The sequence below is a fragment of the Dermacentor silvarum genome, chromosome 1, assembly GCF_013339745.2.
Source record: "Dermacentor silvarum isolate Dsil-2018 chromosome 1, BIME_Dsil_1.4, whole genome shotgun sequence".
Taxonomy (NCBI): domain Eukaryota; kingdom Metazoa; phylum Arthropoda; class Arachnida; order Ixodida; family Ixodidae; genus Dermacentor; species Dermacentor silvarum.
In genome coordinates, this window is record NC_051154.1 from 64,027,804 (window position 1) to 64,052,316 (window position 24,513).

The 24,513-nt window shown below is 44.6% G+C and overlaps 3 protein-coding genes and 1 non-coding gene across 7 annotated transcripts in view; 1 reads left to right on the forward strand and 3 right to left on the reverse strand.

Moving 5' to 3' along the window:
* LOC119464488 (carboxypeptidase B-like) overlaps window positions 1-11,273 on the reverse strand; it is a 27,417-nt gene extending 16,144 nt beyond the window's left edge. The window contains exons 1-3 of one of the 3 annotated variants that reach the window (XM_049668740.1): window positions 11,182-11,239; window positions 2,456-2,727; window positions 318-517 (exon numbers count right to left, since the gene is read on the reverse strand). The gene's annotated coding sequence lies outside the window, so the exon portion shown is untranslated. Of the gene's footprint in view, window positions 1-317; window positions 518-2,455; window positions 2,766-11,181 lie in introns of those variants that run through there. The other 2 variants (XM_049668752.1, XM_037725487.2) reach the window with 2 other exon arrangements.
* Window positions 6,713-16,083, forward strand: LOC125946219 (uncharacterized). 2 transcript variants are annotated; one of them, XR_007467469.1, is made up of 3 exons: window positions 6,713-6,779; window positions 15,249-15,395; window positions 15,772-16,083. XR_007467469.1 is itself a non-coding variant. In XM_049668756.1 (2 exons), exons 1-2 carry the CDS (start codon window positions 15,228-15,230, stop codon window positions 16,006-16,008), a joined length of 405 nt encoding a protein of 134 aa, XP_049524713.1. In that variant the 5' UTR covers window positions 15,195-15,227; the 3' UTR covers window positions 16,009-16,083. The 2 variants fall into 2 exon arrangements, 1 of the variants encoding a protein (XP_049524713.1); XM_049668756.1 differs by lacking the exon at window positions 6,713-6,779 and having other exon boundaries at window positions 15,195-15,395.
* On the reverse strand, window positions 10,721-10,804 carry Trnal-cag (transfer RNA leucine (anticodon CAG)). Its single transcript has one exon. It is a non-coding gene; the product is annotated as a tRNA-Leu (tRNA).
* A 387-nt stretch (window positions 16,084-16,470) lies between the features above and the next one.
* Window positions 16,471-18,387, reverse strand: LOC119464481 (ATP synthase subunit alpha, mitochondrial). The gene has a single exon (XM_037725474.2). It carries the CDS (start codon window positions 18,278-18,280, stop codon window positions 16,613-16,615), a length of 1,668 nt encoding a protein of 555 aa, XP_037581402.1. The 5' UTR covers window positions 18,281-18,387; the 3' UTR covers window positions 16,471-16,612.
* Window positions 18,388-24,513: the final 6,126 nt, after the last annotated feature.

A 24,513-nucleotide genomic window follows, 5' to 3' on the forward strand; every position in this document is an offset into this window, starting at 1 on the left:
CCTTACCAGTGTACTTCCCAGGCATAATGCTACTCCGTTAGCCAAACTATAGAGGTGCGACTAGTGCTTGCGTCACTCATTGCTGCACACCCTCGTTCTCATGAGACGCGCCCCTATGTTACACTATTACGATCGTGACCGGGGTGGTCGTCAAGAGAACTTTCTTCTTGCTCATTGCAAGTGGCAAAAAAAGTAGTTACACACCTACCTAATAAAACACCTGCCAAAAGTTTCTGCCGCTAATCGTGGAACGTTGACTCCGGGATTACAATTTGAAAGATGCATTCGCGATGTTTGACAAGGCGACGAGTGCTTACCCGAAGAAGGTGGTGCCGATGGCGCCATCGACTGCGCCCTGGGCGCCCCTGCATAGTCGGACGCATACGAAAGCCAGCAGCAGGGCGGCTCTCGTGGACACGGCCGCGGCCATGAGACAAGCCGCAGGCCGTCCCTGAACGGCACTGTTGCTGGCGCCCGCCAGAGACCGCTACTCCGGAAGAGCCGCGACGCCACTGCGCTGCAATAAGACACCGAGACGGGCAGCTGCATGCATCCGCCTCGCTGCAAGCGTGGCTTACGAGGATTCTGTGCATTCAGTACTCAACTTCTACTGCCGATGGCCAATGTAGTAAAATGAAATGACTGGGAATCCCTTTATCTCGTACGCAAATGTATCCAAATAAGTTGGACTACGACGGTGTGAGAAACAACTTTTGCAGAAACGATTATCACAGTGAACACTTACAGAGTACAGTGTGCAGAGTACAGCAGTTGACTGCTAAACTGCTATAGCGTTCCGCAAAAAAAAAAAAAAAAAAAAAAAAATATCGTTCGCATCGCGCATGGTGTCGAATTGCGAATATGATGTGCACTGAGTCGCAACCTATATAGCTGCTTCATTTTGTCGCTCTGAAACAGCACGAGCGGCAGTCGCGGTGGTATGCCGACTGAAGGGACTTGCAATATATAGATGCTAGACTGTTGAGGGCGATGGAGAATAGCGTGTTATAAGATAGATCAATGTTGTGGTCCTCTCATCAAGAATCTTACTTCCGAAGCTATATGTTAATCTTTAACTTTATCGTAGGATTTGTCGGGCAGTTCACGGTCTACTATACGCGGAAAACGTTTGTCTTGGTCGTGGTATACGTGCAAGCTGTTCAAAATTGATACGTGGCCGATGTTGTCGAATCCCCTTTTTATATCTAGGCCCATTACCGCTCTGATCTGACAGAACTCTTGTGCTGGCAGATACCTTCGAGGGAAAAGAAGAAACGACACAATGTTGCGTCGTTTCTCTCGCGTCGTTCGTTCCATGTCTGGCGCCGTTTCCATTGCCTCAGTATGATTAACCGAGTTGTACAAGATATAAGTTTGAATAATGTGCAGTTATACTATTTTATTTTTTGTCTCGTTCGTTCTTTTTTTCTCTCTGTCTCTTCAGTTTACTCGACGCGACAACTTCCATGTATTGTCATTATTTGCGATGTCAGAAGTAATACAGCAAAAGTAACGGCGAAGGAAATTCCCATAAATCTCGCAGTTACTACAGGATAAAAGAACGGCGCTCCCATATACGCACCGTTATCTCTACTGCAATACTACTGTAAGCTGCGAAAAAAGAATGAGTTATATGGGCTGTCAGCAAGCTGCTTAGAGCTGGTGAATAAGCAAAGCTGCAAAGTGCTAAGACAACTATTAGAAATCAGTGATAGGAAGCTTATCACCCTGGAAACAGAACAGCAAACTGCGTTTACCGAATAACAAATTGCGAGCCAGCCCGCTGCGTCTAGGTGACTACTCACGTGACTGTACGAAAAGTAAGAGCACACGCACTCTTATATCGATAAATATAAATAAGGGTAAACAAGTGTAAATTGTACGCGCATGCAGTCGTAAAAAAAAAAAAAAAAAAAAAGAACGCCATATACATTGTGCGCCCAGCAACGACAAACAATGCATATTCGTTGCCCTGGCTCCGTGCTACCAACTCCGTGCAGTGTGGCGTCAGCCAATGAGGAACGTGAACCGGTTGCCTACGTGAGCCGATCTATGACGTCATGCTACCTGACCCTAAATTTCCATTGCCAAGGCTGGCGTGACGAAAGCGGTGACGTCAATATCACTGTTGCTAACGCGGGAGCATCCCCATTAGATTATATGGCACTCGGGCCAGGTAGCATGACGTCATGATCGGAGTGCGTACTCCTTGTGCTGTCTAGGTGGTGTTGCCTACGCGCCATAAGTTCACGAACTCAGCGGCGCGCGATAGGCGATCCCTTTTTAATTCTCTGACGTGTACAGTCTGCCTTCGTTTCTAATTGGATGACGCGGTACATAGCCTTGGATGCACTGCATGGTGCCGGTGAGACAGAGTAAATCTACACTACACGCAATGCTTCGTACTGTCTGAATGAGCGAAAGATAGGGTCAGCAGGCAAAGTAAGGTGCTTACGAAGCCTTGTGCTTGCTCGATGGCTGAACTGGTGTCCTTGCCACCTTTCGTAGCCCGGTCGGCTACACGAAACTGACGACGGACGCAAGTGGATGGCCCATCCTTTCAGGCCATCCTCTCATGCGTGCTGGGTCGCAGCTTGCGTCAACAACACTCGGCAACGGCCGAGGAGACTTCGAAGCATTTCAACTGATGATGATGACCTCAATAACTGAGGCGCATACCCACTGTGGTGCATTGGTCAAGAATTGGGCGACGTGGGGAAAGTAAATCTGTGAAAATTTTAAAGAAATACCGGGAAAAGAAATTGAGAGTATAGCCACACTGGTATGAACAGAAGGGAGAGAGAGAGAAAGGAAACAATATCAAAAGGAGAGGGAGATAAAGAAATGATGTGATTAAGAAGGTAGACGGCGAGATTCACTGATCAAATTTCCCACGGATGTGTAAACATTCCTGCGACTGTGAGCGAAAACGGACGCCTAAAAAAAAAAAAAAAAGATCGATGACGCTCTTAGTGCTACTCAAACTAGCGCCATCTTGTGCGCCCTGTGAAAAATAACAAGCAAGAGTGACAGCAAGCGACAAATAATAATAATTTAAAAAATTGTGGCAGAACCTACTTCACGATGAATGTCGACGTTAACGCGATTAGCAATGTATAGCGACAACGTATCGCCACAGCAGAGACGCGTCATAGATTTGAGGCGTGTATGCAGCCGGGCTCCTCTCTCGCACTTCCCTCTGGACACGCTGGGTCATTCAGAGGCGCAGCCGCGAAGTCCGCGTAAGTTTGTCTGAATATATATGACGCGGTTCGATTGCACCCGAGCGGCGCATACCCCGTGGCGCACATAACCAGTGACCCAAGTTGGCGTCAAAGAGTTTCATTGAAGAGCGGCACATATATACCCAGTGACCCAAGACTGGTGGTTGGTGTCGAACCCGGTTCCCTTAGCACATTAGACTGCGGACTTCACAGCGACCCAAGCTGACGGGAAAACGGTTGGAGACAGACATAGATAGATAGATAGATAGATAGATAGATAGATAGATAGATAGATAGATAGATAGATAGATAGATAGATAGATAGATAGATAGATAGATAGATAGATAGATAGATAGATAGATAGATAGATAGATAGATCAGTATCTCTATGAAACAGGTTTGCATGCTTATATTTAGTTACATATACTGACGTTGTGCCGCGTGGCGACCCAAGCAAGCAAAAAAAAAAAAAATCTATGAAACCTGTGAAACATAAATGCTCTTGTTAGACGACCACTGAGCCGATTGGAATGAAATTAATTGCATTTTAATAAGAAAGCCTAATTATCGACTGTTCTGAGCTAAAATTTTATTTATGGCCTGATCTTCTTTTTTTTTTTTTTTTTTGCTGAAATTAGGCCTTTTTACGCTCAAGCACAATATTTACAACTCCAAGAAGGTGAAGAAGAAGAAGAAGAAGAGAGACAATAACGACAACAACAACTATAAAGATGCAAGTTATAACAAAAAAGGTAAGGAAGGAACGGCAAAGAAAAGGAAAAAAATAAACGAGCAAGAATCTACGGAAGTCATTGTGATTGTTTTACCTTTCCTCAGATTCCTTTTTGCATTTCGTATGCTTATAAAGGGTTTCGTCATTTCATTTGGGAACAATAATGCATTGTACTTAAACAGGACCGCCATCACCAGCAATAAAACACTTCAAAGAAAAAGTAATGGCACGCGAAAGCATGCAAAGGATAATTTCATCCCAAAAAATCTTTTCCTTTTTTGGTGGGGTCTAACGTCTTAAAGCTACACCACTGTCTGTGAGAGACGCCGTAGTCCCAGACCGGCGGTCGTGATCGTTGACTATAAGGAGCTATTCGACGCGCACCGAAATATCAGCACATGGCCGCCGCCATAGGAATGCGGTCTCCGTGGGCCGGAAATGAAACGAAGACTCTGAGCTGAACAGCACACCACCTTAGCTTCTGAGCTACTGCAGAGGGTAACAAGACCGCTCAGGAGTTCTATTCTGGACATTTCGCCGCTATCAAATTATACATTAATTATTATACGCCAATATAATATATCAGATGGATATTTCATAACCTGTTACAGAGAGAAAACTTCCATCAAAACAAATATAACACTATACACATGTGTTCTCGGAGGGTGTCATATTGGGATTTCGAGAGTACAGCATCCCCTGTGCCAGAAGTAAGTCATAGTTGAAACGACAGGGGAAAAGACAGGGAAAGAACAAATAGAAAGGTTGTGGGCATCGTGACTGTCTTAATTTTTGGAGGTACCCGAACTGCACTGCTGCCTCGCAGATGTGTGATGTCACGAAATGCAATATTAATCTGTCAAGCGGAGTGATAGCCGACATGACTGCAAGAATCATCCATGTTTTGCAGCGTTCATTCATTTGTCCGTCTTCCCGTCCACCCAAGCACCTATTTGGTCCTGTCTTGTGCATTAGGGTGCCTCAATCCGCAACCTCCTGCCCCGCATGGAGCAGACGGGCGAGGAAGGCCATCGAGGCACCCTACTGCGCATGAATCGATAGTGCCCTGTGGCGCTAAAAGCTATTTACGCCGATTATCTGAACGGCGATGATTAAAAACGTGTCTATTTGCATGGCGCTGCATCTGTGAAAGCTCATTTGTTCTTGACGGCGAAGTGCAATTGTTGAGCAGCACCAGCACATCTTTGTTTCGACAGCAACGAAACGGTACTATACCTATGTTAACCATAACAAGTCAACTGAAAATGGGGCTAAGGAAAGCATTGGGGAAATTAACCATTTCCTAAACCCTATAATAAACTATATAATTCATATATGAGCTTTAAATTTGCGATAAACTTCGTGCTTCTAATAAATAAAAAGGAAAATAAAGGTACAACAAAGGCATCCCCCATAGTGGGTATAGGAGCCACATGCTCGATATAGGCAACAACAACAAGAACCGACAACTTTGCCGCCAGCGGGAGCCGAACCCACACGTCACGTACTGTATGACGCCATGAATTACATGACGTCTGCGGTTTATTGGATGCTCCACATCCGTAGTTGCAGGTGGCGCTGGCTAACACTCCCTTGGCTAGACAATACATGTACCTACATACGTAATCGTTTACCCAAGAAAGTGGACAGCGGTTCAGCCGTCGCCGTAGCGCAACTGATAGAGCACTTCCCACCGGTGGAAAAGTTGTCGATCGTTTCACTTTCATTTTTTTCTTTACTACGGATGTGAAGTATACCACAAATTTAAGCTTAATATGTAATTAATTGTACAGTTAATTTGCCCTGTTATTTCCTTGGTTTCATCGTCTGTTGGCATCATACGGTCGTTGCTAAAATCTAGCACCTCGGTCCCTTCAGGCTCGCTCATTCGATATGTGATAGAAGTACGTTGCACAGAAAAAAAAAAAAATTTTAACGTATACACACAAACAGAAATTCCATGGTGTAGTACCTATGGGCGCCAAAGTAAAGTGGCAAACATCAGGATATGTCTCTGATAGATAAATTCGGGTGATGCAGCATGTATTTGAAAGGTTACGCAAGGGAAGAGCAATGCCAATTGTAGTATTACTTCCTTCCTTCATTTCTTCGTTGTTTTTTTTTTTTTTTTCTTTTCAGCCACCAACATAACTTCTGTGCCCCACAAACTTGAAATTCCACGCCCGCACTCCGTGATTTATTGTAAACATTTTTGTATCACTTCGTAACTTCAAGCCTTATGGCAGAAACCGTTAACGGCTCTCAGTTACGTAGCCACTCTTTTGTGGCGAGAACTCAATAATAATATCACAGAGACCCCAAATTCTGAAATTCGGACCACATAATATAATACACCATGCTTTGGGCCAGCGTCATGTCCGAAAAGGTGTGACGCACAAAAATATGGCATGCAAAAATTTTGGTCAACCGACTCACTTGGTTTGGTGCCTAATGGCTCAACCCACTACGGCGGATCGGCCATGAATCGGGCGATCTCGCGTTCACTGACAACTTGTGAAAGACGAAGAGAGAAAAGCGGCGACAGCAAACGATGAATGCGCGTAAGAAACTGCAGCACTTTAACAGCACATAGCGCTTTGATCCTAATGTTGTGCGTCGCAGCCAAGTTTAATCAGTGTAGCACTGCTCCGTTTCTGATCAGAGTGTGTGCTTACAATCGGTTTCATGAACGCCGATCCTACGCCGAACTTCGTGTACCCGCGCAACACGGCTTGCTTTCTCATCTGTCAACTCGCAGGCGACTGTTACTGCCAACACATCCGTGCATGGCCGGGCTGAAATCAGGAGCCGTTCAGCTCAGGTAAGTAACAAACGTACAATCCCGGTACATCAAATGAAAGTGTAGCAGCACTGCTCATTCGACGGCAACATGGCAAGGCTTTTAATATATATTTTTTCTTTTGCAACAAACTTCTGTCCACGTATGTACTTTTCGGTAATTTAAATGCCCGGTCTATTTCATTGGCGTAAATATTCCACGAATTTGCGACTCGGACTTGTGAACGCCTCTTTTTTTTTCTTCTGTTGCATGTTCTAAATTTAAGCCCCTCAAAACATATTTCAGCCGACCAAAGCAGCGGTGGAGCTTCGATGGAGGGGCTTTAGCATGTTCTACCTTTGCATTCTGCAGCTATACAGTACTTTAATACAACAATTGCAGCATTTTTCTACTCCAAGGGTCATAATGTGTCATAATGCTGCCCTCTGATGTGCGCACGTCAGAACAGCACTTTGTCGCACTTTTCTGAAGAGGCCGTGCTCAGTCAATCTGATTAATCTGTAGCGCGGCTTGTTTCCCGTCCTCCCGCTTCCCTGTCGAAGATAAACAAGATAAAAGAGTGGTTTGATTTGATTATTTGAAGACTGCATGCAGCGGGAAGTGGGAAACTGATACTACAAACTCCCTTATACGTCGTCGAGAAGTCTGGACGACTTTGACGTAGAGCTTATGGTCGATCAAAGAGCTGCCGCCAGCGTCAGCTCAACCGAAACTCTAACTCGCATTGTGAGGACCGGAACTTAATTCGCCAACATAGGCTGATTATGCGGAGCAAAATCACGTGATTTTGTTTTTATCACATGTATACATCGTTCAGGAACAATAACGAGGTTTGTATAAATGTACGGGCCATTACTGATGCAGAATGAGATATCGTTTGTTAAAAAAAAAAAAAAAAAAATGTCGAGGCCCCAACTGCGTAAATATATGTGTACGCCGCTCGAAACTTAGGAAGGCTCTACTTTTTTTTCTCTCTTCTTTTTTTTTTCCCCCTTCGAGGACCACGAAGGCACCCGCCGCAGTAAAGCCCATGGTAGTTACGGCGTTGCTCTGCTTAGCTCGAGGTCGCTGGTTCGATCCCGGCCGCGGCGGTCGCATTTCGATGACAGCGAAATGAAAAAAAGGTCGTGTACTTAAAATTAAGCGCACATAGAAAAAAACCCAGGTGATCAAAATTAATCCGAAGTTCCCCACCATGGCGTGCCTCATAATCAGATCGTGGTTTCGGCAAGTAAAACCGCATAATTAATTTTTTTTAGACCGCGACGGCGTCCATAGTGCTACGTTAATTCCTGCGTTGTGAGGAATTGTGCAACTGCACTCGGCGTCGCTATATCCACCCGCGAGGTTTAATATTCTACCTATATTAACCTCGAAAGAGATCTTTTAGAACAACCAGGCTGGACCATGGCTTGTGGGTATAATGAACATAGACCATCACACGGAATTCGGTGCTGCACGTACATGACCAAGCTGGTATTGCGCCCCGACATCGCACACTACAATCAGATTTGTCCGTTATGCACAGCACTTTCCGAAACAAGCATGATCTCGGCACACGCGCTTCACTGCGCAGTCGTCTCTGTAAACCCATGCATGGGATGATAAAAGCCGGCATCTCTTTCCAAGGCGGTGCGAGTTCGAGGCAAAGCAACTTCGATAGTTCGCGCAGCATTGCTGGGAGTGAATGAAGCACCGTCGCTTGGAGAGCCAGCCCGCACGCTTCACGTAGTTTGCTCTGCATGTAGGCACGATCCGCCCACAGGACGCCCACGTCTCCCGCTCGTGGCCTTCGTATTACTGCGTACCGCTGAGAGAAGCCTGTCGCCCTAGTTCATCGCCCCTTCCCGCCCCACCCTCCGCAACCTCTGAACGAGTTACACAAGTACGAGCTCTTCAACGCAGGCGCGGCCTCGAGCGAAAGTCGTCAGCGAGACCCGCTTGCTCGAGTGCCCATCGGCCGGGCGGCTGGCGACTGAACGAGGGCTCTGGTGACGTGGGTGAGGCGATCGCGGAGAAGCTCGTCAAGTTGCTGTCCTCGGATGCGGCGAGCTCGCTGCACTCAGTGCCCTTGCCTCTGCTCGAGGCGCCGGACGCCGAATTGCGTGGTGCCAAGTTGCTGGGCCTAGACCGCTTTCGGCTGCGGCCGGACGACCCGGCCCGAGTCCTGCGCACGGACAAGCATCTGCTCGTCCACATCCCGCTGCAGGCAAGCAGTTCGGTCCGCGTAGAAGCCAGCCGTTGCCGCAAAAGACAGATCGCTGGCCACCACGCGTGAGACAGTACTGTGCTCACGCGTGTGCGTTAGCGGCCATCACCAGCGGCTAACCTATCAACGCTCGTCAGTACAAGCCACGTATATTTATAGATGGTTGTCAACGTTAAGTTGGGCGTCATCTCAGTAGGTCGCAATAATGACAAAACGCACGTGGAACATAGCCCGGTCCACACAGCACATATATTTTCTGCATCAAATTACCGAAGTAGAACTACAGATTTTTAACTATAAAATGAACTGCCATAGTACGCCGGCCACTACAACTATATGGAGAATGGGGCTCTCGGCTCGTGAAGGTGGCAGTCGTATTTACAGTCGCGCCCGGGTATATCGAATCTGAAGGGGATCACAAAAAAGTTCTATATATATGTAATTCGATATATAAAATAAAAATTTTATGCAAAAATTTTCGAGGGAATTTAACTGCTGTTCGTTATACTCAATAATTCGTTATATGTGGGTTCGATATATCCGGGTGCGACTGTACGTAGTACATCCCCCCCCCCCTCCCTTTCCCAGTCTCTATCACGATCCCGCCCTACCTTCACCCGCCCCGCTTTTTTTTTTTTCCCTCTTCTTTTTCTACATTCCCCGTTAATCAAAGGGGCTGAGTAATAGGTGGGGGATATCTAATGGATGCCTCGACCACGCATTTATTGACGTGGTCCAACCAGTCCATCTAAAATTTCACAAGGATTACGGTACTTTGACCGGAGAAGCCAACGTGGATATTTTACCCATAACTGGCAATAAAGTAATTATTCAGGCAGCAAACATTTCGCAAAAACAAAAGAATAATCCTAGCCTTTAGTTGCGGATGATTACAACCAAATTGCCTTGCCTTCTAGCACACAACGCAAAGGGCCGGTAAACCAAGCTAAAAACCACAAGCAGCACTAAAAACTAAAATGCTTTGCACCCAAATAGTGGCGTAGCCAGAAATTTTTTTCGGGGCGCACCCACATGACCGCGGACGGAGAGGGTGATAGGAGAGGAGGGGGGCTGGGCAGGCCCCATATAAAACATAAAATTCGGGGGAGGGGGGGGGGGGTACGTTTGGGTGTGCCTCCCCCTGGCTACGTTACTGCACACAAGACAGCTTTGCTGCACCTGTGCCGCAAAGTAGGTTTAACGATTCGCCAGTTTGCCACTACACTAGCCCGTTGGCCGCGTGGCTTGTCACGCGGATCGAGGCTGTGGATTCAGATTCCTCGTGATTGCAGTATTTTTGCAGTATTGGAGATTGCAGTATTGGAGAAAGCACTGAAAAACAATAAATAAATAAATAAATAAATAAATAAATAAATAAATAAATAAATAAATAAATAAATAAAAGAACAATAACTGTCCCACTAAACACACTAATTATTTCATGAGCATACACTTTCCAGGGCTTTATATGGTTATTTGGCTGTAGCGCATCTCCGGTAGCTAGCCCCTAGGTCTCTACTATGCATCAGGTGCGCGCGCGCTCAAAAGCTTTATTTGCAGCAACATTTATACACCACCGACCTGCCAACCAAGAGCTATCCCGGCATTTGTACGGCTTCGTGCACGCAATAACTGATCAGTTTCACATTTTGTTAATCTCTGTGGTGGATTTAAACACGTGAGCTTTCTTCTGAAGAAGATGCGCAGTACACGCATCAGTGCAAAAAGATTAAGCACGGTAGCAAAACACGAATGTCAGAAGTGGGATTCGAACCCACGCCCGGAAGACCGGACTGCGACCTGAACGCAGCGCCTTGGACCGCTCGGCCATCCTGACAACGGTTCTCACGATGACTAAAATGTCTTGTAATATATACGCTAGTAAACCAGCTCTTCTCCGCAAGCATGTTGCGAATGTATTGTCGCCCTCGAAAATTTATCCCCTTTGCGAAACTGTGATGTGATCAAGAAATCGGTTCGAGCTGCAGCGCTGTTCTAATCAAGAGACACACCCCCACCCACTGTAGTGCGCAAACATGGCACTTTCCTGAGCATCTTAAATCTACATTCGCCGATTACATAATAAATTATGTCATTCTCGTTAACCGTGAAGGCAGTGGCGTCACCAGAAATTGTTTTCGGGGGGGGGGGGGGGGGGTAGCACTATGGTCGATCCCTAGAATCCAATATTCTAGGGACCGTATAGGCACTCACATGAACAGGGAGGGGGCTGCGGGTGTTGTCGCACGCCCTTTTACTTTAGTTTTATGCCAGCGGGGGGTGGGGCACATTCTTGTTGACTCCCCCCCCCCCCCCCCCCCCCTCCCCGTGGCTTCGCCGCTGCGTAGAGGTGGAAAAAACAAGAAAAAAAAAAAAAGTGCCACAATAACTACATTCGGACAGATTTTCCCTGTGCACAAGTAAGGTTACATACAAATTAATCGGTCAGGTTAAAAAGCCGTGCGTAAAACGTTTGCGGTCGAAACCATGTGGACAATAATACCAATGGCTTTCCTACATTTTTAAAACGAAAACCATCTCGGAAGCATACGACGCACTACGATCCCTGTACGGCGGTTATGCAGGCTCCCTACTATGTACGGGTACGTGCCGCCATCTGGGGGCAAACTACCGAGCTAGTGTCGGATAAACTGCGGAGGGAAGCAGGAGGGGCGGGGTGCTGTGTCGGCTCTTTTTACCATGCTTTTACCGTTCTTGGATGAAACCGAAAAATACCGCAAAATTTATCCGCAAAGCTTTTCGAAGTTCTCTTTTTAACTTAAGACGGTCACATTTCAGAACAATTTGACACAAGAACAATAGTGAGAAAGATTAAATTTGTAGTGTTATGGCTAGAGACCGTATTTTTAGGCACTAAAAAATGATGTTTCAGGCGCCTATAACAGGCACTAAAGCTGCCTTTTAAGGCATATATATAGGCACCAAATACTGTCCTTTAGGCATGTATAGGCTCAATTAACAAAAACTTTTGCTGCACACCTCAGGATGAATTATGGGTTTCTAAGGAACATAGCCCACTAAACGTCTGTTTCATGAAATTCATTTTATTTTATTTATAAAAAGGAATGAGGCATGTTGCGTAGGTTACAAGATTCGTCTGGAACATAGAGAAAAATTGTGAAAGGAGTGGCAAAGGAACACTGTCTCAAATTTTCGGGTTTCATGTTGTGCATTTTTTTTTTTCTCCGAGTATTATTTTAGTATGCAGAAAAGGAACGTCCAACATCCACTAAGTTAGCAGCACATACTTGTACTTCAGAATCTTCGATGATCCAATGCAGTCTGGATTTGTACGATGTTTAGTCAAAATCGTTGGCATTTCTTTCAGTACCAAAAATTAACCCGGGATTTTGTACGACACTGATTGAAGTTTTGAACTCTGTCAGCAACAGGTCCATTGAGGATGGCGGTGCACCTTTCCTGAACGTCCGAAATGAGTCCCACATTCTGAGTCAGATCGAGTTGCGCCCGAGAATCACTGATGTCAGCTAAAAACGTGAAGTGAGCACACAAGAACGCAAAGTCACCTTTAAGTGTATCATTCCGTATAGCAGTCTCCACCCTCCTCAAGGTGTTGCTCTAGTCTGTTCCAAAGCTGGTAATAACAGCTGCAATAACAGCCACCAGCAAACTGTTTGTGGTAATAATCGACTACCTTCAGGCAAGTTACCCACCAGGTTATAACATAAACAGAATGAGGCTGTGGTAAACATGGAAAAAGTCAGTTTTAGACTCTGAAAATACAACATGGGCACCTACATTAAAATACACTTTTATAGGCATGATAAAGGTGCTACTAAAATGCTGTAAACATTTATGTTAAACTGGAACGATAAAAGCGTAAGATAGACATTTTACCTAAAGTTCCAGTTTCTAGTCATGGCATGTGAGCAACACATAATTGCTGATTATTTGTACAATCAAACCCAGTTATAATGAAGTGGTTCGTGTGTTAAAATAGTTTAATATATTAAGTAATTTGATATATACGATCCCAGGTATAATGTACTTTTATGAATGTTTATGATGTGCTTGTTATACACAACAGAACAAAGCTGCGCAAAACAGTGCTGGAACACTTCATGGCTACCCGATTCTCACACCAACATCTGCAAGTAACACAACAACTTGGTACAATCTATAGCTCTATCGGGTTATGCGTCGTTTTGCACCCTACCTGATTGTGTGCTAAAACATGCTTGGAAAGCATACGCAAAGAAAACAAAAGCCCCTGCAAGGTTGTTTTTATACACAAGTTGCAGGTGCTCAAGAGTTCAATATATGCAATGTCGTATTCGTTTTAAGGGATTGATTTTGCATGAATATCAAGTTTTGCGCGTTGGATATACAGCATAATTCGCTGTACATAAATTTATAAGGTGTCACTGTATTGGTAAAACACGATAAGTACATTCACTCAAGCCATAAATTAGCTCGTGTAGTGCACCTCCTTCTTCGTCCCTTGTGTTAGTGCTGAGTTTGGTTTTCATGAATCCAATCCAGCTAGCCTAATTTGCAGTCCTAATAAATTATTGGTCTCTTTCCTCCATGGCTATATGTGAGACACTGTATATATCCAGCTTACCTTATTATCTTTGGATAATTTACTACTACAGAAAGTTTGAACTTGGAAAGAATAAACAGTGGTTGCAGCAGCAGCATCTCACCCTATCTAGGCATATCACAGAGACTGTCAAAAGAACAGGTAAACTCTCACGTAGTAATCACTGAAAGAAAAAAATACTAATAACAACTACACAAGAAGTACTCCATATTTTTTAAATATTATAACCAAAGTTCAACCCCAAGCATAGCTATCAGACTTAACAGCAGTAGCGCACCCAGGATGTCTGCCAGGGGGGGGTTGACAGTTTGCCAATACCATCTAAACAGCACTAATTTCGATTTCTTCACGGGAAATTGTAAAAAAATGCGCTTTTTGCGAGTGTGCAGACGATTGCGCGTCTTACATCTTAGTTGCAGTACTCAAATGCGTAAGGAAAGAAAAGGGGTTAAACAAAAGGTGGGGTTAAGTCGGCCTCAGGGGGGGGGTTACAACCCCCGAATCCCCCCCCGTCGGTGCGCCACTGCTTAACAGTGATGAGTAGTTTGTTCTGCCTACAAGTTTGTTTTAAGACACAAAGGACAGAAAAAGAAAAGTTGGACAAGTCTTATAAATTCATGCTCAGCAATGACACAAGAAGCTGGTGTAAAATGGCATGATGGCACGCATGTATCAGGAAGCTGTTGCAGACTTCAGTTGCCATCTAAAGCGTTCAGTGTAAAAGCAGGAAGCCTGGTAATAACTTTTGGTTTATGGGTGTCGCCATCTTGGGGTGTCCTATAACAGATTAAGTTGATGCTGAGTGATGTCTAGCGAACAACGGTCATTACACAGTGAGCACACCTCTACCAAAATCCTCATGCATATATGTAATGATTGTGTACCGTTCATTGGGTGCTGCATTTAATGTCCATGTTAGCAACCAATTATGACAGCACTCTGATGCTTCCATAAAACAGTTCATACCAAACCATTACAAATTACGTAGCTCTGTAATGAACTTACCACACCACACAGGGAAGATGCCATTATTGAGGTCCTCCCTGCAGCTGCCACTTCCATGTGATCATCCAACAAGTCGCCAAACGGCTATAGAAGAGGGCAGTAGGGCTCACTCGAAGCATTCCCCTTAGAGTAGTCAACCCTATGTAAAAAGGCTAGTTATTGTGTCTTAATCCTTCCTGCACAGCTTGTTAGACTCCTCTTGCCTTACCCACGGACAAAAAGCAATAAAATCTGGCCATGCCTCTCATCAGCTACCCACTGTATTGCTACTAGAATTAAATTCAACAGAAGAAAAATATAAGTTCACTTTTTGTTCACCCTTCATACCACAAAAAATTATTACTAATGGCAGTCAATGCCTACATTCTATCATCTCCAAGAGCCAAAATAATTTAAAAAAATTAAAACACCACTACAGCAAACCTAAACATCTAGCATAGACACATTGGTGTCAAAATAAATGGGAAGTGGCATTTTAATAAAAGACATCTGGTAACTAACATGCAAAGCTGTAGGTGCACCATAAATTAAGAAGATAGCAGAATATTACAAGGTGCCATCCAAGCTAATGATACCAGCATAAAATGGGTTTCAGAGTTCCTGTTGCCATATGTATGTTTCAGATGTAAGTGGAATGCTGAAAAACCCCACCTGAAAAAAAATCCTGGCAATGCCACTGTCTCATACACAGGTGCAAGATCTAAACGTAACTGGCAAATACACTGCACTGAGGCCTCACGTCATCACGAAGGGGAAGTTCAAGGCACGTCTGCAATGCCTCCACATCTACACAGAGATTGCCATCTGCAGCAGCCGTCCAAAACTGGAGACGCTTGAGGTCAGTTTGTTTTGAAATACTAGAAAACATCCTTATTCTTTAAATTATTTATTCATCAGATGTAGTCTTGTAAGCAATACTACATGGAACACTTCAAGAGGCCATAAAGGCTCAGCATACTCAACAAATGTCCCACAGGGTTGCCTGTCCAACGATAAAGTTATGTACATAGCACATAATCACATGTCCACATGCATGTCCACATTATGCTACTAATTATTGGTCAAAAACAAATTTAGTGTTCCCTTTGATATTGCTCATGGGTGCTCAGTGCCAGTAAACTTCTGTATGGCTGCATTTCTTTGCACAACACGAATTGGGGATAAACAAAACTTGCTAGCAAGTGTGTATACAAGCTCAAATTATTGCCTTGCAGGTAATGAAAATGGAAGGACTCAGCCTCATGTCTGCAAAAGGCATGACTGTGTTCCTGAACTGGATGCTGCTCACTGTGATTGACAACTTCGTAAACCGCAACCAGGCACAGCTGTTCAGAATGATACGAGAAGCCTCATGGAAAGCTTTTGCAGTGCATGTGATGAGTGTTCTGCCTCATCTTGATGTAAGGTATATTACAAAGAAGCAGCCATGCCACCATGAAGAACTAAACTGAAAGTCTTAAGAAAACAGCCATGGGAACCTTGTGGTCCATTGATTACGAATTACTAGAAAATGCCAAACCAACTATGCATGGGTATCAAAATGAATAAAACAAGACTTTCTACAAAGGAATATATGCAAATTATTTCAAGCAAGCATACTGCTAGTACAAAGTGGCATCAGGTAAGTGGATCGCAAATGTTTCCACGTGCCTGACGTTATAATAAACAAAAATCTTAGAGCAAGTACAACGGTCGTACATGCATGAGCACGGAGAGGCTAAAGAGCACGGGATGCATAACTACCTCCAAAGGCAGTCAGACAACTGAAAGGCACAATAAATACTCTTTGCTCACAGCATTTTGATTGGCAGGTTTTTCCAGGCGTGCGCTCAAACTCCTAACTGCTCCTGGAAACAACATCCATATTCAAACATTAAAAAAAAAAATTTGCGAAACAACACAGAAGTGTTCTTTTCATTTTCCAATTTATTCTCATCATGACATTACAGCAGATAATTTAAGCTCTTGCACAAATATGTCTAGTCTATATCTACTCATTTTACATAGACTAGAACAGTTGGCAGGGCAGTTGAGGCAGTGCAAGAAATTTACAAATTATTCTATGAAGCTAGCCATGAATGAGGTGACAATACTCTTCAATTTTGCATCTGTAGTTTCACTGATGTGGCCTTCTTGAGCAATGGTAGCCAGGACGTCCTTGTGGTGGCTTCGAATGTGCTGAAGGAACTCCTTCTCAAAGTCGTTGATCTTGGCAGGGTCGAGTTTGTCAAGATACCCACGGACACCAGTATAGATGACTGCGACCTGGTCTTCAATTGCCATTGGTGTGTACTGACCTTGCTTCAGCAGTTCTGTGAGTCGCACACCCCTGTTTAATAGCTGCTGTGTGGCTGCATCAAGGTCGGAGCCAAACTGCGCGAAAGCAGCAACTTCACGGTATTGGGCAAGTTCCAGCTTCATGGACCCTGCAACTTGCTTCATGGCCTTCGTCTGGGCAGCTGAGCCGACACGACTTACAGACAACCCGACGTTGATAGCCGGCCGAATACCCTTGTAAAAAAGTTCAGTTTCAAGGAAAATCTGGCCATCGGTGATGGAGATGACGTTGGTGGGAATGTAGGCCGAGACATCACCGGCCTGCGTTTCAATCACTGGCAAAGCAGTCAGAGAGCCGCCGCCGAAGGTGTCGTTCATCTTGGCTGCTCGCTCAAGGAGACGGGAGTGAAGGTAGAAGACATCGCCAGGATAAGCCTCGCGACCTGGGGGCCGTCGCAGCAACAGAGACATTTGACGGTAGGCGACGGCCTGCTTGGACAAATCGTCGTAGATGATGAGGGCATGCATGCCTTTGTCGCGGAAGTATTCGCCCATGGCGCACCCCGAATAGGGGGCGAGGTACTGAAGAGGAGCGGCGTCCGAGGCGGTGGCACCGACGATGATGGTGTACTTCATGGCATCGGTCTGGGTCAACCGTTTTACAATCTGAGCAACTGTACTCCTCTTCTGTCCAATGGCAACGTAAATACAGTACAGCTTTTTCTTTTCGTCCGAGCCATCATTGAAACGCTTCTGGTTGATAATTGCATCGATAGCAATTGCAGTTTTGCCAGTTTGCCTGTCTCCAATAATGAGCTCTCGCTGTCCACGACCGATAGGGACCAAGCTGTCTACTGCTTTGATTCCTGTAAGCATAGGCTCCCTTACTGAGATACGCGGGATAATGCCTGGCGCCTTCACGCCGACACGGGCACGGGATTTGCAAGCGACGGGTCCCTTGCCATCTATGGGATTGCCAAGGGCATCCACAACGCGACCAAGGAGTTCGGGACCGATCGGTACGTCCACAATAGCTCCGGTACGCTTCACAATGTCGCCCTCCTTAATATGCTTGTCGTTGCCGAACACGACGATACCCACGTTGTCCGGCTCCAAGTTAAGGGCCATACCTTTCAACCCGCAGGAAAATTCCACCATCTCTTCGGCTTGTATGTTGTTGAGGCCATAGACGCGGGCGATGCCGTCTCCAATGCTGAGCACGCGGCCGGTTTCTTCGAGGTTAGTTGTAGAGCTCTGGCCCAGAATGCGTTCCTCGAGGATGCTGGAAACCTCGGCCGCACCGGGGGCTGCATAGGAACATGGCGTGGTCGAAAGCTTTCGTAATGCGAGCGCATATATCGCTTCGTGAGCGGGCTTAAGTTTCAACGTTTGCTTCGGGAAGTGCCTGGCCAAGGTGCTGGCCAATCTGCGAGAGACGAAAGCCATACTCGCTGCGAGCTCGAGCTGCAATGCCTAACGACCAAACGCCCGGCGAGATCACCTTCTCCTGCACAGACGAGAGGACGTGACCTTCTTTGCCGGTGCGGTTGCCAGACGGAATCGAGCGCGCAGCTTCGTGCAGCGCGCGCGCCGCCGCCGCGCGTGCCGCGTTCGGTTTGCCGGCGGCGCGGTGCTGCAGCGCTAATTAACAGTGTGTGCGATTAAATGAAGCTCAGCAACTTGCCGAAAGAGAAGAAAAAATGCGGTAGATAACATGACGTTAAACTTTTCCATACATTCAAGGGAGTGCAAGCGAAGGCACGAAGGTAACATTCCACTCGACAAACGCAACGCCGTTTTACATTTTTTAGAAAGCAAAAATTATTTTATTACGCAACTGTTCAACCGAATCCGGTGTCAGACAAGAGCAAAATGTTAATTCAGGCCCTCGAACTAAAAAAACAAGGATAAAACGAAATCGAAAATTGCAAATAAATATAAATGTTAAACATCGACATCACTGTTTTCTAATTTCGCAACAAAAACAGGTAACAATATTTTACAAATCCGATAAAAGGGCCGCAAGCGGACGTTAATTAACGCGACACATTTTATCCGTGACCGTAAAATAAATAAATAAATAAATAAATAAATAAATAAATAAATAAATAAATAAATAAATAAATAATATCATTAACACGATAATATTACAGTACATAAATAATATTAGTATTTTTGTTCTAAAGCCCATAATTAATACGCACACACTAAATTTGCCCGGATGACAAAACAGCCCTATTCCGCGGGACATTACTGCTTTGCGCAGTAAAAGTCAGCTCCAACACGTCATTAGAGTTTAACTCCTCGATTTTCAATCCAGCAACTTTCGTACTATCTATAGGTTCAGAAGAAGAGAGATATTCTGATGAGAAATTTTGTGGAGCTTCACACGTATTTTAGCGAAGAAACTGGATCGGCCCCGACAAACGGGATTCCTGTCGATGAGCCCTTTTGAAGGGAGCTAGAACATACAGCAGTCGTGTTACGTAATGGCAGCGTAAATATTCTGATGTGCAGCGGATCACTACTCATCCTTATTCAATGTATCAGTTGAGTGGTCATTAATCTAACGGAAGCACGCGAAAATATACTGACATAGAGGTCTGCTGCAATCAGTACGCTTAGAGAAATATAGTTCTCAGAGCGCGCTTCTGTAAATAAGTTATATAGTTAACTATGTTGTATATGTGCTGCCGCAACCAAGACTCTACACAAAGAAATTCAATTGACACTATAAATTCGAAGTAGAGAAAGCGAAAAATAGATGCATCAAAACATTCAGGCGCTAATTGCGCTAAACATTCGCTAAACATTCAAACATTTAGCACGCGCACGCTAATTTGGAGGATATCCTGTTGGGTCGCGTTAGCCAGCGCATGTTTGAATCGAATGTGAACCACAAATATTTAGCCCCAACTGCACGATGCACGACGGTTGTGCATCTTGACAGATTGATGCATATATAAATTGTAGTAGTTTACTGATTTCGTTTAACAGTGCAAAAACAACGTAGGTCTTAAGACTTACGTTGTTTACTTGCTTACAAAATAACCTCTTGACGCTCCGTTCTGGTTTTCAAGCACGGGCGAACACAAGCACGGGCGAACAGATAGATTGACTCATGGTTTAAACGTCCCAATGTAACTCACGGTCTATATATTAGATATGCCGTATAGCGAGTAGGCTCCGGACTAATTTCGACCACCTCGGTATCTAAAACGACCACTCGAAGGGCAGTACCAGAGCGTTTTTGCGTTCCGCCCCCATCGCAATGCGGCCGCCGCAGCCGGCCGGGAATCGAACCAGCGACCTCGTGCTCAGCAGCAGAACATCAAAGCAGCAGAACGCCAGAGATATTGGTCGAAAGGTGAATGAAAATTTGTTCACCGTACCGTAACTGTACATAGTGCTTGGCGCACACCTGAAATTCCCCAGAGCATTAGGAAGGGAAACACAGGGAAGGATATATAGAGAGAAGGACAGTAAGAATAACAGATTGAGCTGGCAGCTCGCTCGCAATAAGTGCCCACAAAGCTTTAAGAGCGCGCTCTGTAAGCAGGCAGAACGCGAGAAATCCCGCTCCATGTCGCGTCTTAATTGTTGTCAAGGGCAACAAGACGTGCGAACAGTATAACTATGAATGCATCAAGTACCGAATAGTCAATGAAATTTGATACGTTGCAACGGGTCTTAACAGGACTCGAGCGAATATAACAAAGTGCAATCCTCAAACACGCACAAACTTGCAACCACCATACCTAACTGTAATATGCCATTGAAGAAGGTGCAAAACGAATATTCAAAGCGTGTAAATTGGCGAGTTAAAGCACCTGCGCAGTTTACACGGAAAGCTTAGCAGCAGTTAAAAAGGTGATTTCCAGCTTCAACTGTCACCTTTTTTTTTTTTTTTTTTTTTTTTTTTTTATGATCTAATCACGGGCACAAATTCATCGTACAGCTTCAAGAAAGGCGGCGTGTCACATTTGCGGAGCATTCCGGCCCTATCAAAGGTACGATAAGTTCATTTAAATGGAGCGTGCAGCACAGACAACTCCGTGGCAGACTCAAAAGGATGTTGCTATACACACTTTAAAAAAATCGCCGGCTTTATCTTCAAAGCGTAAAGGAGAGCTACACACGGAATATTTTTTGCCGATAACAACAGAATGTTGTCTTGAAACGCGATTTAAACTTTAGCACTGTAACATGGGCGAATATTATATAGTATTGTTCTTCTTCTTTATGGGGTTTTACGTGCCAAAACCAGTTATGATTATGAGGCACACCGTAGTGGAGGGCTCCGGATAAATTTTGACCACCTGGGGTTCTTTAACGGGCACTACAACACAAGCACACGGGCGTTTTTGCATTTCGCCTCCATCGAAATGCGGCCTCCGCGGACGGGATTCGATCCCGCGATCTCGTTCTCAGCAGCGCAACGCTTTAGCTGACTGAGCCACCGCGGCGGGTGATATTATAGTATACCTACAATGATAATTAATTGTTCGTTAAATAATTTTCGCCCGAAACGCGTTATAATGAGGCGATAGCTGGCGAAATATAATGCGCAGTAAGGCTTAGAATGTTTCGGGTGGTGTTTGTTGGAGTGAACGTTTGCAGGTGCGAGAGAGCAATCTCCTTTCGAGACGTTTTTATAAGTGAGACGTATTTGTTTGTAGAAACTGCGCCTATACCGATAGTGAACTGGAAAGACTCGACCCCTGCTCTTACCTATCCGTATACTTCGCCACTGGTCTCTACTAAAACGACCCTTGAGTTTCTTACTGCTAGATTCGTTCGGCTTTTCTCAATTTTATATTTGGGCTACCTCATTAATAGGCCCCACGTGATCCTAGAAGAAAGCGAGATGACGTCAGTGCCATGCAGTAAACATGAGAAGAAACCGAGCGCTACAAGAAAAGCTTCCAACGACGACGCAGCCGATGCGCTCAATCATTGTCATTACATGCAGAAGAAGAAAACTTAATTCAGGACCGCCTCCGCAACTGGGATGATGCCCCATAGTGGGTAGGAGCCACATGCTTGACAGGAAACGACAACTGGGGTGCTGGAAAAGGACTTCACATCAACTGGGAAGCCGACGTGCTATGCAGACCGCGAAGAAGGCGGGCACGCCAGCTCTATCCAGTACACATGCAGATGTTGAGCGTGCGTTAGCCAATTATGGCAGCATGTTAGTGCGACCACGCTCTCCAGTATCAATATATTCTCCACTGATGCAGCATCGGTAGAGTGGCTGAGAGGTAAAACTGCCAATCTGTTGATCGTAAGTTCACACCCTCGTGGCACAATGAGACGTTTTCTTTCTTTGTAATTTTCTCGCAAATGATGTTGGGGTTCCAGTGGCGGACATCAAAACGACCAAGAAAGTGAGCCCGTGACAGCTATCGCTGCAAAATCAGCCTATAGGTCAAGGAGAACGAGCAATATATGCCCAATGATGGAGCAGTATGATGTGTTGAAGATTCGTGTATGACGCGATGACAGCAGTTCAAATTTGAATTAAAGAGAGACGTGTACAATAATAACTGCACATTTTCGGGACAATATGCTTAATCGGTTGACAGTACCAGTGGTACTAGTCAGATTTGTTAAAATGAGGTCTATGTGATGCCCCCATGGCATGTGGGAGTACAAAATATTACGCCAAAGCATTTCAAGTTATCAACAATTTGCATTTGACGCGAGTTCATTATAATATCAAGCATTAACGGATATATTCATTGTTTTTCACACGGTATATGACTTACTTTACTGTTATTTTTTATGCGCTGTGAGCGGAGGAAGCGGGCAGAAAGGGTGGAAAACGTTTAATGTTTAGAGCTGAAGCTCACAGCGCATAGAAATTTAATTAGACTATTTTTGTAACTCCAGAACATTCACAACATTCCCCACAACATTAGATGCAGTTATATATCATAATGTAAGTTCCAGAGAAAAATAGAATGCTAGCATTATTAGCGTGAACACTTAACTTTGAAAACAGTGAATTTTCTTCGCCTTCAAGTTTTACACTTTGGTCGACTATATCTACATGGCATGCCATAGCATGGCAAGCGTTACAATTCATTTGAAATAGCACGAACAAAACGTTACGTCACGAGTTTGTCGCAGGTCTAGCGAATAAATCTGAGAATATTTCCACTTTCTGTGTCAATACATCTAAATGTGAAGAAAAGTGAATAGCTGAAAAAAAAAAAAGAAGAAAAGAACAAAGGATGAAGGATGATTTCACTGATGTGTACAGCCTTGACGCAAGGGCGGCACCGGGATTTCCTTGTTGTGGGGCAGAGCATAATTCTCCATTTTCGTTGGGGGTGCAGGAGGGCACTTTATCACTTGGCCTATAGGGGGAAGGGGGGTGCCAAAGAAAATGTTGGGGTATATAGTACACTACAGCTAAGCAAAGCAAGCTGTGGCTCAGCTTTCCAATTTGTTCTCGCGCGCAGAACAAATCAAGCGGCTTGCTTTGTGGGCGCGACAATAGATGGCGCAACTACCCTTATGAACACTAAAGTCTCTCAAGTGACACCGAACCTCTTCTTAAAAGTAAATTGTATCACGATTTAACGCAACTGGTGAAGGTTCCCACCCGCGTTCAAAGTGCCGAACAATTTGTTCTAGATCTCTTCTTGGTCGATCAAAAGATGCTACAGCGAAATCCTAGTATCCATGTCTTCGAGGGCATATATCGGACCATAAGATTGTATGTCTTAGAATACAATTAAATTATATATGCCTGTAAAGTCAAGAAACACGAATCAAATGTGCCCGTATTCTCTTATGCAAGCGATGTTGATATACTGGATGTGCTAGACAGCTAATTTCCTACTCAGTCTCTCTCTATGAATCGGATGAGCATTCGGTTGACTACCTATGGAATTTTTTCAAGAACTTTACATTAAACGTATACGCGACTTCGTAGCACACAAGCGGAAAATAGCTGTGAGCACAAACTCATGGATAACCAAAGAGATAGTACGCTTGGGACGAAGGCTGAAAAAACAACACAAAATATAAGCGATTAAACGTAGCATCGGCAACGATCAGATTTCTATGCTGAGATCACAGCTGAAAGACAGCATCGTCGGTGCTAAAAATCGCTACCAGAACTTGCATCCTAAAAAGTTTATTTCTTTGTGTCCGGGCAAATTTTCGAGGTATCTTTCACCTAAGCAAAAGCCAGTACATAAATTTTTAAAAACAAAATTGCAGTAACTGACAACCCAGAAATAGCACGCGTACTCAAGGAATATACTTTTGCTCATTTATCGCTAACGATGAGGGTACAGTTCCTGAGTTTCTTCCGTTAAATGAATTGCCGCCAATTGATAATACATAAGCGTAGAAGAGGAGCGCGTTTGTTGGACGATAAGAAATCTAGTGGAATTGACAACATACCGGTCGCCTTTTTATTGAGGTACGAGAATCGTGTTCGAAGTACATGCATCTAATATTTAACAAATCCCTTGCACGAGCAGAACTTCCCTATGATTGGCGTCACGTTAAAATAACACCCATACCCAAAAGGATATCCTGTTCTTAACCCATCTTAACAAAATGTCGTTTTATGCATTGAAGCACAAAAGAGAGAGAGAGAGAGAGAGAGAGAGAGAGAAGTCATAGGGGAAAGGCAGGGAGTTTAACCAGGCTGAGCC